Source organism: Balaenoptera physalus, assembly GCF_965194825.1.
Source record: "Balaenoptera physalus genome assembly, chromosome: 20".
Lineage (NCBI taxonomy): Eukaryota > Metazoa > Chordata > Mammalia > Artiodactyla > Balaenopteridae > Balaenoptera > Balaenoptera physalus.
This window is the reverse complement of record NC_138901.1, coordinates 62,719,309-62,738,812: the sequence shown is the minus strand read 5'-3', so window position 1 is coordinate 62,738,812 and position 19,504 is coordinate 62,719,309. Positions and strand designations below refer to the sequence as shown.

At 52.3% G+C, this 19,504-nt stretch overlaps 1 protein-coding gene across 9 annotated transcripts in view; it reads left to right on the top strand.

The window, feature by feature from the left end:
• The first annotated feature begins 5,306 nt into the window (after positions 1–5,306).
• Positions 5,307–19,504, top strand: part of TRPV2 (transient receptor potential cation channel subfamily V member 2) — a 29,061-nt gene continuing 14,863 nt past the window's right edge. For 3 of the 9 annotated variants that reach the window (XM_082441055.1, XM_082441052.1, XM_082441056.1), the window contains exons 1-3: positions 15,261–15,476; positions 16,908–17,141; positions 19,117–19,250. In XM_082441055.1, the coding sequence (XP_082297181.1) occupies positions 16,942–17,141; positions 19,117–19,250 (334 nt within the window). In that variant the 5' untranslated portion in view covers positions 15,261–15,476; positions 16,908–16,941. Of the gene's footprint in view, positions 5,320–15,255; positions 15,477–16,907; positions 17,142–19,116; positions 19,251–19,504 lie in introns of those variants that run through there. The other 6 variants (XM_082441054.1, XM_082441050.1, XM_082441051.1 and 3 more) reach the window with 5 other exon arrangements.

Genomic DNA, 19,504 nt, shown 5'->3' with positions numbered 1-19,504 from the left:
CACTGAAGGGGGCACGGGTTCAATCTCTGGTCAGGAACTAAGATCCCAAAAGCTATGCGGTGGGTGGCCAAAAAAATAATAAATAAATAAATAAACAATGCTCCAATGAATATCTTTGAGAACGTCTCATCTTAGATGTGCAAATATTTCTTCAGGATATAGCTAGAAGTGGAATGGCATCAAAGAATATGGCACTGAAATCTGTGATTACTACAAAGTTGCCCTTCAAAAAGATGGTACCACATGCAAAGAAATATTATTCAGCCTTGAAAAGGATGGAAATTCTGACACATGCGATGTGGATGAATCTTGGTGAAATAAACCAGACAAAAAGGACAAGAATTCTATGATTCCACCTATATGAGGCCCTTAGAGTAATCAAATTCATAGAGACAGAAAGAATGGTGGCTGTCAGGGGCTGAGGAAAGGGGATGGGGAGTTAGTGTTTAATGGGTGTAGAGTTTCAGTTTGGGATGATGAAAAAGCTCTGGAGATGATAATGGTGATGGTCGCATAACAATGTGAATGTACTTAACGCCACTGAATCTTATATTTAAAAAGGGTTAAAATGGTAAATTTTGTTATGTATTTCTTAACACAATAAAAAAGAGAACTATACCAATATGAATTCCCACCAATACTGCATAAGAGTACCTAGTTCTCCAGACCCTCATATATATATATTTTGGGGACTGCACTGCCCAACTTGCAGGATCTTAGTTCCCAGACCAGGGATCAAACCTGCGCCTCCTGCAGTGGAAGCATGGAGTCCTAACCACTGGACCACCAGGGAATTATATATATATATATATATATATATATATATATATATATATATATATATATATATATATATATGTATGTATTTTTTTTAACATCTTTATTGGAGTATAATTGCTTTACAATGGTGCGTTAGCTTCTGCTGTATAATGAAGTGAATCAGCTATACGTATACATATATCCCCATATCTCCTCCCTCTTGCGTCTCCCTCCCACCCTCCCTATCCCACCCCTCAAAGCACCGAGCTGATCTCCCTGTGCTATGCGGCTGCTTCCCACTAGCTATCTATTTTACATTTGGTAGTGTATATATGTCCATGCCACTCTCTCACTTCGCCCCAGGTTACCCTTTTCCCTCCCCGTGTCCTCAAGTCCATTCTCTACATCTGCATCTTTATTCCTCTCCTGCACCTAGGTTCTTCACAACCATTTAAAAAATTTTTTTTTCGATTCCACATATATGTGTTAGCATACAGTATTTGTATTTCTTTTTCTGACTTACTTCACTCTGTATGACAGACTCTAGGTCCATCCACCTCACTACAAGTAACTCAATTTCATTTCTTTTTATGGCTGAGTAATATTCCATTGTATATTGAAGATGTGCAACATCTTCTTTAACCATTCATCTGTTGATGGACACTTAGGTTGCTTCCATGTCCTGGCTATTGTAAATAGAGCTTCAATGAACTTTGTGGTACATGACTCTTTTTGAATTATGGTTTTCTTAGGGTATATGCCCAGTAGTGGGATTGCTGGGTCGTATGGTAGTTCTATTTTTAGATTTTTAAGAAACCTCCATACTGTTTTCCATAGTGGCTGTATCAATTTACATTCCCACCAACAGTACAAGAGGGTTCCCTTTTCTCCACACCTCTGCAGCATTTATTGTTTGTAGATTTTTTTGATGATGGTCATTCTTACCTGTGTGAGGTGATACCTCATAGTAGTTTTGATTTGCATTTCTCTAATTAGTGACGTTGAGCATTCTTTCATGCGTTTTTTGGCAATCCGTATATCTTCTTTGGAGAAATGTCTGTTTAGGTCTTCTGCCCATTTATGGATTGGGTTGTTTGTTTTTTTGATATTGAGCTGCATGAGCTGCTTGTAAAGTTTGGAGATTAATCCTCTGTCAGTTGCTTCATTGGCAAATATTTTCTCCTATTCTGAGGGTTGTCTTTTTGTCTTTTTTATGTTTTGCTTTGCTGTGCAAAAGCTTTTAAGTTTCATTTGGTCCCATTTGTTTATTTTTGTTTTTATTTCCATTTCTCTAGGAGGTGGGTCAAAAAGGATCTTGCTGTGATTGATGTCATAGAGTGTTCTGCTTATGTTTTCCTCTAAGAGTTTTATAGTGTCTGGCCTTACATTTAGGTTTTTAATCCATTTTGAGTTTATTTTTGTGTATGGTGTTAGGGAATGTTCTGATTTCATTCTTTCACATGTAGCTGTCCAGTTTTCCCAGCACCACTTATTGAAGAGGCTGTCTTTTCTCCATTGTATATTCTTGCCTCCTTTATCAAAGATAAGGTGACCATATCCAATATATATATTTTTAAAATTTCTATTTATTTATTTATTTATTTATGGCTGTGTTGGGTCTTTGTTTCTGTGCGAGGGCTTTCTCTAGTTGCGGCAAGTGGGGGCCACTCTTCATCGCGGTCCAATATATATTAATAGTCACTTTAATTTTGGATAATTTGAAGGGCAAAAATGGCAGTGTTTTAATTTGCATGTCCCTGATTAAACTTGTGAGATTAAACACTTTTTGCATTTTTTTTAAAAATTTATTTATTTTATTTATTTATGGCTGTGTTGGGTCTTCGTTTCTGTGCGAGGGCTTTCTCTAGTTGTGGCAAGCGGGGGCCACTCTTCATCGTGGTGCGCGGGCCTCTCACTATCGCGGCCTCTCTTGTTGCGGAGCACAGGCTCCAGATGCGCAGGCTCAGTAGTTGTGGTGCACAGGCTTAGTTGCTCCGCGGCATGTGGGATCTTCCCAGATCAGGGCTCGAACCCATGTCCCCTGCCTGCATTGGCAGGCAGATTCTCAACCACTGCGCCACCAGGGAAGCCCCTTTTTGCATTTTTTGACATTAATTTGTACTGCAAATTACCTGTTCACATCTTTGCCCGTTCTTATTATTAATTTGTAGGACCGCCTTATACATTCTAAAAAGTAATCATTTTTCTGTTATAATTGTGATAGTGTCTTTCAGAGGGTTATTTCACTTTTTGTTTATGGTGTCTTTGTAAAGACCGAAGTTTTGGATTTGAAAAAGAATCTGCCAATCTTTTTCTTTATGATTTCTGGGCCAAAGAAGTGAGGGAGCTGTTCTGAAAATTGGGGGCCTTCCCTCCATCCCTCAAGGCCAGTGTTCAAGAGGCGTGGACCACATGTTGAAGGAGTGGAGGGGCTGGGCCAGCAGGGCCACCTGGTCCCAGAACTCAGGCTGCTCCTCAAAGCAGCAGCAAGTTCACATCCATCCCCACAGCAGGCTCTGGAGCAGGGGCAGGGCCGATGGAGGCCTGGCTCTGCTCAGCCTGCCTTTCTTCAGACTTCTCGTTTTCAGAACTGCTCTGCTCACCCTGAGTCAGAGTGGAAAATCCTGACCATCGCATCCAGCAAAGGGGATGCGTCAGCGTTTGGGAGAGAAAAGGGCCTTTGGGGCTTACCCAAAGAAGGCCTTACTTCCCAGGGAGAATGCGCTCCCCTTCCGTAACCCTCGGCCTTCCCTCCCTGCTACATGTGGGTTAGCAGGCAGCTCCAATACCTCCTGCTTTGCCCTGGCTTCTGAGAATCGGCACCCCGACCCCTCCCACTCCGGTGAAAGCTGTTTTTCTGAGCATCAGGCCTGAGCGTAATCACCTTTAGGAGCTGAAGCGGCCTGCTCTCTTTTTGCAGCCAATACTTAAATTCAGAGGCTCTGACGGCCTTTTAGATGATCCTACTCCTCCCCCGAGCTCTTCCTGGAGGCTCCTGTCCCCACACCAGCCAGGACCTCGGGAGGGACCAAGGGCCCGAGCCACCCAAGGGCGTGAGCAGGGAGCTGAGACAGACAGAGACCTCCAAGGCGAGAAGACAGAGGCTGAAGGGGTGCGGCGGGGGCCGGAAGGCTCTGCACGTCGCATCCTCTGCGCTCCTCTGGCACCCGCCCCCCCCCCCCCACGCTGAAACCTCTGCGACCTCCTCTCCTCTTTTCTGTAAAACCACAAGAAGGCAGGTGGAGGCCGCTCAGTCCCACTAAAGTGCTGGCTCTAAGAGGCTGCTCCCCTGCAGACTCACATCACCCACCTACAATAATTCACTCATCTCACTTCCAGCTTTGCCCTCCCCACTTGTATTTCAGGCCAGCGCAGCGCAGCGCGGCTCCACGCTCTGGCCACGGGGTTCAGGTGAGTGGGGCCTGACATGGGTCTCCTCACATGGAGATTTATAGTGAAATACGGGGCCCACGCCTGAAGACATACCCCAAAGTAAATACACCATCTGTGCAGGCTCTCTGGGGTGACCCAGGAACACAGAATGTAAGGGGCAGAAGGCGGAGACACAAACTTTCTGTGGCGCATGGTTTGGGCTCACCCAGAAATCAGCAAATGTCACCACTTCCATCTGGAAAGATGGGGCCGAACAGCTCTGTGTGAATCCGGGCCTAAACATCTCCTGGGGATATGAGTTCTGAGTCTTACTCCAAAGCCTCACGTGTGTAGAAATAAAATTAGTCCTTCTGGGAGGGGAGGGAGAGGGACGGACTGGGAGTTTGGGGTTAGTAGATGCAAACTATTACATGTAGAATGGATAAACAACAAGGTCCTACTGTAGAGCACAGGGAACTCTATCTAATCTCCTGGGATAAACCAGAATGGAAAAGAATATTTTAAAAAATGTCTATATGTGTATAACTGAGTCACTTTGCTGTACAGCAAAGATTAGCACAACACTGTAAATCAACTATACTTCAATTAAAAAAATTTTTTTAAAAAGGAAAAAAAAAAATTGGTCCTTCTTACCCTGTGCAAAGTGCTAAGGCCGCCCAGACAAACATGCTCAGTCATCAAGTGGAAGAGGCCTGTAACATCCCCATTTACCAGGGGTGATAAATACCAAGCTAGGTCAGGGTCAGGCGCCCTGAGGGCTCCTCCCCAGGAGAGGGGAGGGTGTGAAAGTCTCCCGCGGTGCTGGGGAGCGACGCGCTGCTCTGAACTGGGACGATGAAATGGAGGACTGGCTTCGCTCCTGCTTCTGCCCCACCGTTGCGCTGGAACACGCAGTACCTGCTGCCACCCCTCCACTGACTCTGATCTCCACTCCAGGCCTCTGGAGCCAAATCAGGGTGGCCCAGACCTCCTGCGTTTGGGAGATGCTGAGAAAAACAGGCTGGGACTGACTGATTTCGGCAACTGCCTACTCATCCCCCCTCCAAACAACCAGGCCTAACGGATGACACTGTAGGGGTGAGCCCTCCTAATGCTGCTTCCCTCTGGAGAGCACAGTGTGAAAACAGACCTGGAGAGGTTGTTCTGTGGGTCGAGGGGTGGTTGGCTGTGTTTTTCTGGAGCCTCCCTCTGGGGTTTATCTACTCCCCATGCGCTGAGCTCGTTGGGGCCTGCGGACAGAACAGAATATACGCAGAGGATATAGTATGGCAACCTCCTCTGCTCTCAGTACGGCACGTCTGATACTTCTGGTCACCAAATGTGAGGTTGTTTTTTTTTTTTTCCCAACACCAACCAATTCAGCAACACCAGCTGGGTGTCCTACAATTTAACTAAATTCTGACACTATCTACTTGGAGACAGGTCAGATCTCATAGGTTAAGGACATCACCACTTTCAAGAGAAAAGCTGCACACTGCATTATCTTCAGAATAAGAATTTTAAATTAGATTAATAAACATGTTAAAAGATATAAGGAAGCTATTGGAACTACAAAACAAGAAAACAAAAACATCAAAAAGAACCAATAAGAGAGACTAGGTTGAATACGTAATAGTTGGACTAAAAAACAATATTTAAACATTCTCTTGAATGGATGAATTAGACAGCTGAAGAATGAATTAGTCAACTGGAAGAACAGAAATTCCCCAAAAGGAAAAAAGAAAGAACAAAGGAACAGAAAATATAAAACAGAAGCTAAGAGATATGGAGGATAAAAGTGGAAGTGGTCACATTTAGAAAATAGGAGTCCCGGAAGAAGGAGATAAAAATGGAGGGGAGGAAAGGCAAAATAAATAAATGCAAAAATAAACGAATGGGACCTAATCAAACTTATATGCTTTTGCACAGCAAAGGAAACCATCAACAAAATGAAATGACAACCTATGGAAGGGGAGAAAATATCTGCAAATGATGCAACTGACAAGAGTTTAACTTCCAAAACATACAAACAGCTCATATAGCTCAACAAAAATTAAAAAATCGGCAGAAGACCTAAATAGACATTTCTCCACAGAATACATACAGGTGTCCAAGAAGCACATGAAAAGATGTGCTAACTAATAACATCACTAATTGGGACTTCCCTGGTGGTGCAGTGGTTAAGAATCCACCTGCCAGTGCAGGAAACACGGTTCAAGCCCTGGTCTGGGAAGATCCCACATGCGGCAGAGCAAATAAGCCCGTGCGCCACAACTACTGAGCCTGCACTCTAGAGCCCGTGAGCCACAACTACTGAGCCCACGTGCCACAACTACTGAGCCTGAGCTCTAGAGCCTGAGAGCCACAACTACTGAGCCCACCTGCCACAACTACTGAAGCCCATGTGCCTAGAGCCCGTGCTCCACAACAAGAGAAGCCACTGCAATGAGAAGCCCGCGCACCGCAACAAAGAGTAGCCCCTGCTCGCCGCAACTAGAGAACGCCCGTGTGCAGCAACGAAGAGCCAACACAGCCAAAAATAAATAAAATTTTTAAAAAACATCACTAATTATTAGAGAAATGCAAATCAAAACTACCATGAGGTATCACCTCACACCAGTCAGAAGGGCCATCATCAAAAAGTCTACAAATAACAAATGCTGGAGAGGGTATGGAGAACAGGATGGAGGTTCCTTAAAAAACTGAAAATAGAGTTACCATTTGATTCAGCAATCCCACTCCTGGGCATATATCCAAAAAAGACAAAAACTCTAATTAGAACTGAGATCCCGGGGCTTCCCTGGTGGCGCAGTGGTTGAGAATCTTCCTGCTAATGCAGGGGACAGAGGTTCGAGCCCTGGTCTGGGAAGATCCCACATGCCGCGGAGCAACTGGGCCCGTGAGCCGCAATTACTGAGCCTGCGCGTCTGGAGCCTGTGCTCCGCAACAAGAGAGGCCGCGACAGTGAGAGGCCCGCGCACCGCGATGAAGAGTGGCCCCCGCTTGCCGCAACTAGAGAAAGCCCTTCCACAGAAACAAAGACCCAACATAGCAATCAATCAGTCAATAAATAAATCTTTAAAAAAAAAAAAAAAAAGAACTGAGATCCCGTGAGCCACATGGCGCAGCCAAAAAAAAAAGAAAAAAGGAAAATATATATAGTTAAGAGCAAAGAAAAAGAGGAAATACTTTCATAAAGCCAACCATTGAAGTCAGAATTAAAATTACTTTTGCACACATGAGTTCAGAACTGGGTAGAGCCTTGGCACTTCTGCAGATTTGAGGTACAGAAGTGAATTCAGAGCCCCAGCCCCTGGCATGAGCCCTTTAATGGGCAGGGTCAGCTCTCTGGGTTGGAGGTTAATTAATGCCCCCTACTTCAGCCTCTGGAAAGCCCTTCTTTTTCCTTCTCTGACATTCTCCCTGAGTTTCTCAGGCTCAGGCAGATTTGTGCACCAGCTGTCATGTGGCACCTGGCTTATTTACAAGACAGGCTGGGAATCCCTTTAGCCTTGAGGTACCCAGGGCCCTGGGAGCTGCTGGGGTGGGGGAGGGAGGAGAGGGTCTGATCCCTGCATATACCCTCCCTTGGAAACACACCTCTTCCTCTTCCCTAGTCACCTAGCAAAACCTGAAGCCTGGAAGAGTCCTGCACCTGCCTTCGGGGGAGGGTATCACACGCCTCAGCTGACTGGCTTCATTCTAAATTCATGACGACAAAACTCGAAGGGGTTTGCACACTGCCCTGCAGCTCTCCTCCATTTCTCTAAGAGGTGACAGGCTCTGTTTCTCCAACCTTCCCACACCCTTACTCCCACATGGTGACCCTGACCTCACATTTCTTTGAGGAAACACCAGCCATCAGACCTTCCCACCCTTGGCCTGAAACCTGTCCACACCTGGACCACCTGACTCCTTTTCTCGCTCCGTGAACAGAGATGAAAGCCTCCACTTGGGCCATCCTCTCACCTTCCCGAGGTCTCTGTTCTTGCAGGTACCCTCCCCCCTGCACTGACCACTGGACGTGCATCAGCATACAAACAGAATCTGTCATTTCATGGACAGCTGATCTTTAAACGAACAATCCCCCCCACCTTGACCCCAAGTCTCCTTGCGGTTACTAGGCCACCCCCCTGCTTCCCCTCCAAAGGGTGGTCTGCACGTTGTCCCAACTTCAACTTCTTCACCTTCTGTGGGCAGAGGGGGTGGGGATGACTTCAGATTGTCTTGAAAAAAGAAATAAAACATCACAACCATGGTTTAAAAATGGCTTCCTCCCCAAGCCCCTCTAAAGTGATCATAGAAGATTAAAAAAAACAAACAAAAAGATGTAAATCCACAAGGACCAGGCAGAGGCACGGCCAGCAGTGTTTGCGCCATGGACGGCGGATGGCCACTCGTAACTCAGGAGAGAAGCTGAGACCTAGTGCCCTGGGAACCCAAGCACCGAGGAGACCCTGCTGACCGGGGGTAATGAAGTGGACACCTGTCTGCTGAGCTGTGGGAACTGTGACATCACCCACGGAGGACGCTCAGTGAAGCCCCATCCACACAGCTGGCTTTCTGGTGCCAGACATTCGAGGAGAGCCTCTTCCATGAAAGGCAGAGATACCCCCAAAACAAACAGAAAAAGTGGAACTGGGACCAAAGGAGACCACGCAGAGAAACAAAGGAGACTCTGATGCATAAGCTTTCCTGTTCTCGCTCCAACTCTCTGGACCCAAGTGCAGCTTTCAGGCTGTGCTGGCCTGGACACTCAGCCTTTCTGGCCAACAACCTTTCTCTTCTGAGCTGGGTTGTTAACATTGAGGCAGCCCCCTGGGGCATGCTGGGGCTCTGAGGGAGGGTCTAACATTCAACTCTAACTCACTCTCCACGACTTACATGATAAAGTCTAAATGTGAGTGGCATTTCTGAAATGTCCTAAACCCTTGTTCTGCACTCCTGTCCCCGGTTCTTGAGTCAACTTGTCCTTCCCTCTGCTGTGGTCTGAAAGTCTGTGTGCCCCCCAAAACTCACAGGTTGAAATCCTATTGCCCAGGATGACAGTATTAGGAGGTAGGGCTTTGGGAAGTGCTTAGTACAGGAGGATGGAACCCTCATGAATGACATTAGTGCCCTGATAAAGGAGACCCAGAGGGGTGTTGTCCTTGCATCCGGTGAGGAAACAGGGAGAAGGCCCTGGCTGCCATCCTGGCCCTCACCAGTAGGTGACCATGCTGGGGCCTTGACTTGAACTCCCAGCTTCCAGAACTAAGAGAAATAAATGTCTGTTGTTTATAAGCTACCTAGTCCGTGGTAGCAGCGTGAATGGACTAAGGCACCTTCAAAGCATCCTTCCTTTCCAGGCCTGCACTAGCCCCAGGCAGGGACAACAAACTTTCCTCAAAGTCTAGGGGCCTGGGAGGTGGTCAGACACTGCCAAGGGGAACTGCAGCAAAAGCAAGACATGTGGGACCCGAAAGGAAGCCAGGGGTGACACATACCGCGTGACTGCACTCACATGACATTGCGGAGACGGCAGACGTAGCGGACAGAAATCATCAGTGGCTACCAGAGCAGGGCGGTGGGGGAGGGGCGGGCAAAGGGGCACCAGAGCACACTTTGGGGTGACGGCAACGTTCTGTATCTTGACCACTGTGGTGGTCATATGCTTGTATATTTTTGTCAAAACTCTCTGACCTGTTGGCCTTAAAGGGGTGTAAATTCTTAAACATTACAAAGCACATTAAAGTTTTAAAGGGTGTAAGTTATACTACAATAAACCTGACTTTTAAAAAAAAAGAGATGGGAACGCAAAGGGAGACGGGACCGCCTGCTTCCAATCCCACCGCCATCACCTGCGAACTGAGCTGTAATCGCGAGCGAGCAGTTAACTTCACCCCCTCAGACTCCGTTTCCGCTTCTCTGAAACGGAGACGCCCACAGATCTCCCTCCCAGCGTGGAGGTGGGGCGTAAAAAAGAACGCCTGCGAGGCGCCGGCTCGAGCGCGTGCCTCCAGCTTTGCCCGCGCCCAGAGAGCCCGAGGCAGGTGCCTCCCTACCCGCTGGGTGCGCCCCGCGGACGCGCACCCGCTCCCCTGCACGGAGGCAGGGGCCCCAGCCCGGACGCCCGCACTCCCGCGCTGTGACACGGGAGGGGGCGGGGGGCGTCCGCTGGGAGGCTCTGCCGCGCTCCTACCGCGGCCTTACCTGGCAACCCCAGCAGGACCGCGGTCACCGGGCTCCCGCGGCGCGTCGGGGAAAGGGGCGGGGCCTCACCTGGGCGGGTAACTGAGGGGACGCAAAGGGAGGGGCTCCCTCGGGAAACTGGGTGACGAGCGACGCTGAGGCGCCGAGGTGGGGGAGTCCCGAGTGTGGGCGTGGCTGAGGCGCGGAGGGGAGGAGTCGCGGGTGTGGGCGTGGCTGAGGCGTGGAGGCGGGCCCTTTGCGTCACCCGCTTGGTCTCCTGATTGGCATTCACCCCTCGGTGCTCGACCGCGGGTTCTTTGGCTCGACCTCGGACGCATCCCGGCTCATCCTTTGTCTTGGTCAGGCTATCTGATGCTTCCTTGGTCCAGGCTGACGCAGCCTGCGTCTGGTCTTTCTCCTGTCGCTGTCGCCGGTTCTGGCCTGCCTATCTGGCCTCAGGCTGTGCCCCTCTTATCGGTCTTGACTCTGTCCCTTTGACCAGAGCTTCCTCTCTCTGCCCCGTCTTTATCTCGCCTCCGCCTCCCCACCCCCCCTTTCTCTATTTTTGTCTCCCAGACGACAGGATATCCTTCTCTCCCGGTCTTTTCGGTAGTAAAATCAGACATCCATTAGCCAATAGCGGGGTCTGTTGAGAACGGGCCCAGATCCAGCTCGAGGTCGGAGAAATTCCCGAGAGGCTATGCGCTTGGGGCTGGGCCCCCGGATTTGGCCATCGGCCTGGCTGTGGTTATTCTGGGTCCCGGGAGAGAGGCCCCACATCTGGGCCTGGCTGAGCAGTGGCCTCCGGGGCGCTGAGCCCGTGTGGGAAGGGGCAGCTCGCTTTCCCTGAGAGCCAGAAGCCTCCCAGGCCAGGAGGGTCCCACCCAGACCAGCAGGACTTCGGTCCCCTTCTCCTGCAGGAGGCACCCTTGGCCTCCGTGGCCCTCTGAGGGCCAGGGCCACCTCAGCTAGTATTCTCCTCTCCCAGTACGATTCTGCTCAACTCCAGTCCCTGTCTCCCTTGTTCCAGGAAGCCTGTCCAGCCTCCTAAACTGGCTTATTTCTATTTCTTCTCTGTCAGTCTCAGACACAAAGCTGCTCAGAGAGGCTGCATCTGGCCAGTAAACAGGCCCAGCCCAGGCTCTGGACCAAGTTTTGGGAGAAGCAAAGGTGCAGGCTCTGGCTTGTGCACCCCGCTTCCCCTCCAAGTCCCACCCTCCCCTCCCTCCGAGGCCAGAGCAATTCCCTCCTTCCCACTCTGGACCCCTCTCTCCCACCTCTCTTTAGAATTTACATTAATTATGCACAGGCTTTAGACATCTTGCACAGTTGAGTTGGGGTTTTTTTGTTTGCTTGTTTGTTTTAACTCTGCAAGAGATGCCATATTTGTTTTTCTAAAGGCAGTGGTAAAAAATTAAATAGTCCAAATGATGCATATCAAAAAGGAAGTTGCCTTCCCACCCTCCACCCTTAGTTCCCCTCTCCAAAGGATATGTCAGCTGCACTTTTTTCTTTTTTTCTTTTTTTTCCTTTTTTGGCTGCGCGGCATGCGGGATCTTAGTTCCAGACCAGGGATGGAACCCATGCCCCCTGCAGTGGAAGCACGGAGTCTTAACCACTGGACCACCAGGGAAGTCCCCTGCTGCACATTTTTTGAACCTCTCACTTGTTTTTGTTAAAAATCGACTCTGAAAATCAATTCAAGTGAAAAAACATGGCTTTACAAAAAGTTACTAAGTGTGAAGTGAAACACATGGAAAGATTGAGCCTAAAGACTGCTTGGGGGAGATTTTCCTTGCATGGAGACTGGATTGGTTGAAGCTTTTTGAAACATGAGTCCGGTGGCATTGGAATTGAGAAAGCTGTGTTTCTCTGCTTGATTCATTTCCGACTAAAAACACAGGCATTCTCTGCTCAGAGGACCTTTTTTTTCTTTAAGATAAAATTCACATATAGTTCTCTAATTTAAAGCATACAATTCAATGGTCTTTGGCATATTTACAACAATCATCACAATCAAATTTAGAACATTTTTCATCACCCCCAAAAGAAGCCTTTCAGCTTCCCATTGCCCCCCCAAGTCCTGTTGCCCTAGGCAACCACTAATCTACTTTATGTCTCTGTAGAGTCCCCTATTCTGAACATTTCACATCAATGAAGTCATGCAATATAAATCCTTTGTGACTGGCATCTTTCACTTACCCTAAGTTTTTCATGGTTCATCCCTGTTGTAGCACGTATCATTATTCCATTCCTTTTTACGGCTGAATAATATTCTATTGTATGGAGAGAATTTTATTTATCCATTCATCACCTGATGGACATTTGGGTTGTTTCCACTTGGCTACTATAAATAATGCTCTTGTGAACATTTGCGTACAGGTGTTCGTGTGGACTTAAGTTTCCATTTCTTTTGAGGACTTACCTAGGAGTGGAATTGCTGGGTCATATGGTAACTCTATGTTTAATTTTTTTGAGGAACAACCAGACTGTTTTCCAAAGTGGCTGCACCATATAATCTGCCAGCAGTGTATGAGGGTTCCAACTTCTCCATATCCTCACCAACACTTACTATTATCTGTCTTTTTTAAAAATTTATTTTATTCAAGTATAGTTGATTTACAATGTAGTGTATTATCTGTCTTTTTAATTATAGCTATCCTAGTGGGTGTCAAGTGTATCTCATTGTGGTTTTTGATTTGCATCTTCCTGATGACTGATAATCTGAGAACTTTTTATAAACTTGATTTGCAATTAGAGTTGTCTGCCCAACTGTCATTGTCACCTGATGTGGTGATGCCTCTGAAGGACTCAAGGGTCTCCACTTACTCTTTAATTTTTCCCCAACAGCACAGTAATGCCCTCTGCATTATGATCATAATTCAAAGCCTTCCTGAGCACCAACTGGGGGCTGGACGCTGTGCTGGGTGATGAGATACAGCAAAAAAAAAAAGCAACATCTCACCTCTTGGAGAGCTTGGTGGGTAAAGGTGTGGCTCTGGATTTGAATCCTTGCTTTGTCACCTCGCAGCCACGTGGCCTTGGACAGGGTATCTACTCTTGCCCAGCCTCAGTTTCCTCATCTGTGAAATAAGGTTGCTCTGAGAGTTGCACGTAAAGCACTTAGCACAGCGTCTGGCACATAGTGACAGTTCACAAGGCATCTGTTATTGTTAAAGATGAAGCCGGGACTTCCCTGGTGGCGCAGTGGTTAAGAACCCGCCTGCCAATGCAGGGGACATGGGTTCGAGCCCTGGTCTGGGAAGATCCCAAATGCTGTGAAGCAGCTAAGCCTGTGCACCACAACTACTGAGCCTGCGCTCTAGAGCCCACGAGCCACAGCTACTGAAGCCATTGAGCCACAACTACTGAAGCCCGCGGGCCTAGAAGCCCATGCTCCGCAACAAGAGAAGCCACCACAATGAGAAGCCCACATGCAGCAACGAAGACCCAATGCAGCCAAAAATAAATAAATAAATAAATTTATTTAAAAAAAAGATGAAGCCAGATGATTAAATAAATGTTAACAATACTGGACAATGAATTATGATCAGAGAAATGCAAAGTGTCATGGAACACATAGTGGGGACCCCCAACCCAGTCCAGGGTCTAGGAAAGGCTACCCAGAGGAAGTGATGTTTAAACAGAGAGGTAGGAATTGGCTAGAGCAAGGCAGTGTGTGTTTGTGTGTGTGTGTGTGTGTTCCTGGCAGTTGCAACAGCTTGTGCAAAGTCTTGGAGGCTTGGAGGCAACAGAAGAGAGCATGGCATCGGGAGAGACTGAAATGTGTTCAGAATGTCTAGAGCAGAACTGTGCAATAGAATTCTCTGCGATGATGGAACAGTTCTATCTCTGTGCTATCCAATGTGGCGGCCACTAACCACATGTGACTATGAGCATTTGAAATGTGGCTAATGTCACTGTAGAACTGAATGTTTGATTTATTGTAACTGACTTAAATTTAAATAGCCACTGAGGCTGGTGACCTTACATTGGACAGCACAGGTGTTTACACTAGAGTGTAGTGTGTACTTTCAATCAGAGATGAAGGTGGAATGTGGAGAAGGGCCTCCAGACTGCACCGGCTTGGTATGGACCGTGCCTTTTATTCCAAGTGTCGAAGGAAGCCACCAGTTGGGGGGAGGGGAGTTAGGTGATCTGGTTTTCATTTTTGAAAGATCACTCTCGTTGCTGTAAGGAGAATCGATTATGGGGGTGCTGGGGACAGGAGTGAAGCAGGGAGACCAGCTTGAAGACAGCTGTGGTCTCCCCGGCAGGGATGATAGTTGCTTGCATCAGGCAGAGATAGAGACAAATTGGTAGGTTTGGGGGTGTGGGGTTCCTGACGGCTTGGATTTTAGGAGTGAGGGAGAGGGAGGTGACCTAGGGCTGGATACTTACTTGGATGATGGCTGCGTCCCCAAGCCCCAGCGCTGAGTCTGGACCAGGGCTGGTCTGGAAGGGAGGTCTAATTTCGAAGCACAGGCCGGCCTCCTGTCCGCCCCTGCTGGCTGGTGCTGGAAGCGCCTTTAGCTCAGGGAAGGAAGGCAGCGGCCGTCAGGGCCCCTGGCTGGGGGCCTGGGGGGCTGGGGGAAGGCCCCGGAAGGTCGGGTGGGCGGGGTGCATTTCCAGGGGGAGGTGCTGGGCTGAGTCTCTCCTCTCCGGGGGGCGTCCACATCAGCTCTCCCTGCCCTGCGACGGGTAAACCAGTTCCCAGGCTGAGCCACATGGCCGCTGGGGGGCAAGTGGTGGGGAAGGGGAGGGGTGGATGTCCGTGTGCAGTGGGGCGAGTCCCCTCCCCGCCCCACGCGACACGCCAGCTCCCCCCGAGGCAGGGCCCCGCACCCAAGGGTTGCCTCTGACTGCCCCCCCGCATCTGGGGGCCTCAGCGGCAGGCAGTGGGGTGGGGGCGGGTGGGAGGAGGGGCGTGTCTCCCCAGAGAGGGTGTGGCCCATGGTCCGGAGGGTCAGTCTCCCGGCCAGCGGGTCCTGCCGAGGGAGAGCTGACCCCGCTGCGGCCAGGCGGGCGGGCGGGCGGGTGGGCTGAGCGTGCGGAACGCCGACGGACCCAGCCGGCTCGCGGGGCTCCCAGCCAGCCCGCGCCCCTCTGGGCCGCACTTCCTCGGCAGCCCCGCCGCCCGCCCGGACGCGCCGCGCGCAGCCTCCGCCGAGCCGGTGAGTCAGGGATGATGCGGGCTTCCCAGGGGCCCGGGCCCCGAATCCTGACGGTGAAGGGCGGCGGCCGGGAAGCCCGGGTGGGCGCCTTGCTCCCCCAGCCCTGAGCCAGGGTCTTTGAGGGGCTCCGGCTCTCTTCTCCACCTGGCCTACCAGATCCTTCCTCCCCGGCCGGGAGGATGGGGGGTCCGGGGGTCCAGCGGCTGGGCAGACAGCTGTTGCTGCGGAGACTTGGGAGCAGTGGGCTGGGAGGCAGAATGGTGAGGGGCTGGGGACATCAGCCAGGCTAAATGGCGTGTGGCCGGGAAGGACGCCCCAGGGTGGGCAGAAAGACGCAGGGTCGAAACTGCATGATGAGGCAGTCGACAGGCCCCGGCCTCTCCTGCTGCTGCGGGAAGATGCCCCCCGCCGTCCTCCCGCCCCGGGGCTGAAGCCGCGCAGAAGATGGTCCAGGCCCTGACCTTCCCACCCTGCGCTTCCCGTCCCCAAGCTCTGCTCTGCTCCCTGCGCCCTTCTCCCCCCACCCCACCCCCCGCCAGCCCCTCTGTCTCCCCCCCTCCCCAACTCTGGACTCTTTTTCCTTCTTTCTGCCCACCCACTGGGGGGCCCCCCGGGGCTTCCCCCTCCCCGCCCTGGGGCCCCGCCCTGGCGAGCGCTGGCGGCTGTGGTTTCTGCTCTCCCGGGAGGTCGAGGTGGTGCCCTGAGCTGAGCTCCCCCGCCTGGCCTCGGGCCTGCCGGGGAGCTGCTGGGTGAGGGGAGCTTGGGCACCAGCGAGGCGTCTCCCTCCTGCTGTGAAGCCCCTAGAGACCCTAAGGCACAGAGAGGTGGCACTCCTCAGAGACTGAAAGTACAGACGGGCCCCGAAAGGTTTTGAGACCTGAAGAGGAACGTCCCGGTAGGCCGAGGTGGTTTCAGACCAGGCTGTGCCAGCAGCCTGGGACCTTGGGCAAGTCACTTCCCCTTTCTGAGCCCTAGTCCTCCTGGCAGCAAAATGAGGGGTTTGATAGGCCAGGGGTTTTCCAGCGGTTTCACCAGGGCACCCCACACCCCCTGTGTGGGAGGTTGAGTGACCTGCCCCACCCAAAACTGCATTTTTTTTTAATGTAAATATTGGCCACTGGGCAAGATGTTGTGTAGAGAAAGGGGTGTGCTGTTAACACAGATGTTTTCGGACCAGGGGCTGTGGCCTCTCAGAGATCAGGAAGTCCCAGAGGGACAGTCAGGGAAAGTTGTGGGCCCTGTGTTCCTCCAACAGATCCTGTCCTCCCTCCTCTTGCTCCCCTCCCCGCTCCTGTTGGGCTGGGCTCGCGCACTGGCGGCTGGTCTGCTTGTACCCAGCTTCTAACCCTCTCTGGGCCGGGCTTCAGCCAGCCCTCCTACCCCCACGCCTACTGGGAGGAGCAGATGCCTGTGACACCTCCGTCCCCACAGAGGTTCCAGCAAGAAGGAGCAGCCGCGCCTTAGGATGGCCTCGCCCTCCCGCCCTCCCGCTTTCAGGCTCGAGACGTCAGATGGAGGCCAAGAAAGTGGTGCCCAGGTGGACAGAGGAAAACTGGGCGGTGGTGCCGGGCCGCCCCCCATGGAGTCACCATTCCAGGGCGAGGACCGGAACTTCTCGCCTCAGATCAAAGTGAACCTCAGCTTCCGAAAGGGGGCAGGTGCCAGGTGAGGCAGCAAGCGGGGCCGGGGGAGCCCGGGGGGCTCACCGCCAGCAGAGTCAGACTGGGTGGCCTAGCCCCGCCCCAGTGCCCCTGTGCCACAGCCTTGGGGGTCCTGGGTCTGGCTCTGATGGCTCCTGGGCCCGACAGGCTGAACCCTGCTCTGCTCTCTGGGGTTGCTCCTTCCAGAACCTTCCCCGTTCTTGGCCTTCTGTCTCCTGAGGTTGTGTTCTCCTTGTAGGGACATACTCTTTCACCTCCTGGCATGCCCCCTGTTGGTGCCGTCCCCTTCCCAGCCACAGGCCCTGCGGGGGTTGCTAGCAAGATCCACGCTCCAGGCCAAGAGAATCAAGGACACGTGGAAATGTCCCGGGTGTTCCCGGGCTCTGCTCCAAGGCTGGGCCTGTTGCCCTGGGGTCGTGGACTCTGGGGCTTGAGGACGGTGGCCTCCTGCTCGGAGCCACCTTCACTGTGACCTTCCCGTGATGTCTTCTAATTCAGACTGTGGGAGCCACTCTCGGGGGAGCGCCACCTCCAGTCCTGTGGGTGTGGGGGAAGGGTGCACCTGGATCCCCGCAGTGTGAGGTCTGACATACGAGGCTGGAGAACCTGCCTGGGCCAGGCAGCACTCTGCCAGGGAAGCCCCTCCCTCCCTGCTCATGCCTTGGACTCTGCCCCCAGCCTCGGCCTCCCAGCCCAGAGCCGCCTGTGCTGTTTGTGCTGCGGGACCGAGGTCAGGTTCAGACAGGGCAGGAGAGGGTGCTTGCAAGGCTCCTGGGAGCGGGGTCACCTGCCCGAGACAGAACCGGCCCCTCGATGCCCTTTGGTGCTTCGATCTATGCTCCCGCGGGGCCTCCCTATCCCAGGACCGTGATGCCGCCCTGTGACAGGAAGTGCTTTGTCCAAATAGCCACTTCGCCCGGCCGGACTGCCCACGGGACTCCCCAGTCAGCCGCAGTGACCTCTTGGTCACGTCGTGGCCGCGTGGTCTGCTGGACGGATGATGCTGCGTCTGGCCAGGCAGCTGCCTGCCCTGTCAGTCACGTGATCATGGCTTAAACCAAGACTGATCCAGTAATCCCCCCACTCATCAGAGCCCCCACCCCTTTCTTGGTTGATCCATTCCATGGCAGGCCTGAGGGTCCCCAAAGCATCAAACAGTCCCCCCTTTCTTGTCCCTTCATATCTGCTGGTCGTGGTACCGGGAGCCCCAGTGACAGCCCAGGCGGGGATGCCCACACACGCTGGATTCAGAAGGGCTACCGGCCCCTCCTGGGGCCTTTCGCAGAGGTGTGGCTTCTCAGGAAAATTCTGTGAGCGTCTGGTGTCCGCTCTGGACCCCCCGCCTCTGAGAAACCTCCGTCTGTCCAGCCTGGCGTCTCTCTGGGGTGGGGAGTCGGGGTCCAGAGGTGGTTGAACAGCAAGCACCCCACAGCCCGTGAGCTCTGCACCATGCGGCTTTGGGAAAGTTACTCTACCTCCTTGTTTGTCTGATGGAAAAAATAGAGATTACTCACGCAGGGCAGAAGTGAGGGCCAAAGGGGCAGGTACTCCGTCGTTCGGCCATAGATGGTTTCGGAGAGGACGTGGGGCTTTTCTTGATTTTCTTGGTGGAGGCCAGCGGCACGTATGGCCCCCAACAGTCCGTGGGCACCTCCGGTGGCCCCGCCCCGCCCCAGAGCCCAGCTCAAGAGCCACGAGGAGCTCCTGTGCTGAAATGGACAGTGAACCTGTTGCGAGCCGCGGGGCACCTGGCGAATGACAGGGGGTGCCTGCAGCCAGCACGCGTGGCCGGTGCCCCAGCCGGGCCCCTCCTCCGGGGGTCTGAGCGCTTGCGGTCTCCTTGGCCTGCCTGGGTGCGTAGAGGCTCTCAAAAGGCTCCCGTGGGGCTCCTGGGCCCCAGAAAAGGCTCCCTGGGAAGCGGGACACTCTGGGGACCCAGGGCTCTCCTGCAGCGTCAGTCACAAACCACATCCCCACAGCCAGCCAGACCCAAACCGCTTCGACCGTGACCGGCTCTTCAGTGCGGTGGCCCGGGGGGTCCCCGAGGACCTGGTGGGGCTACCAGAGTACCTGCGCCGGACCAGCAAGTACCTCACGGACTCGGAGTACACAGGTAGGCCTGCTGCTTGGGCCAGAGCCGCCGTGTGCTGTGCCGAGACCAGGCTGCCGGCTCGTGGTGACCAGTCAGCAGCTGAGGGGCGAGGAGGGGCGGTGTTCTAGCAGCCCTCCTGCCAGAACGACTGCAGGGGCCCTGCTGACGGAGCGGAGGACAGCCCGCTCCCCCTTCCACTCACTGCACCGGCTCCCAGCCTGCCTCTGCCGCCCTCAGCCCTTTCACTGGCCTCAGTGCAGCCCCTCCCTGTCTCT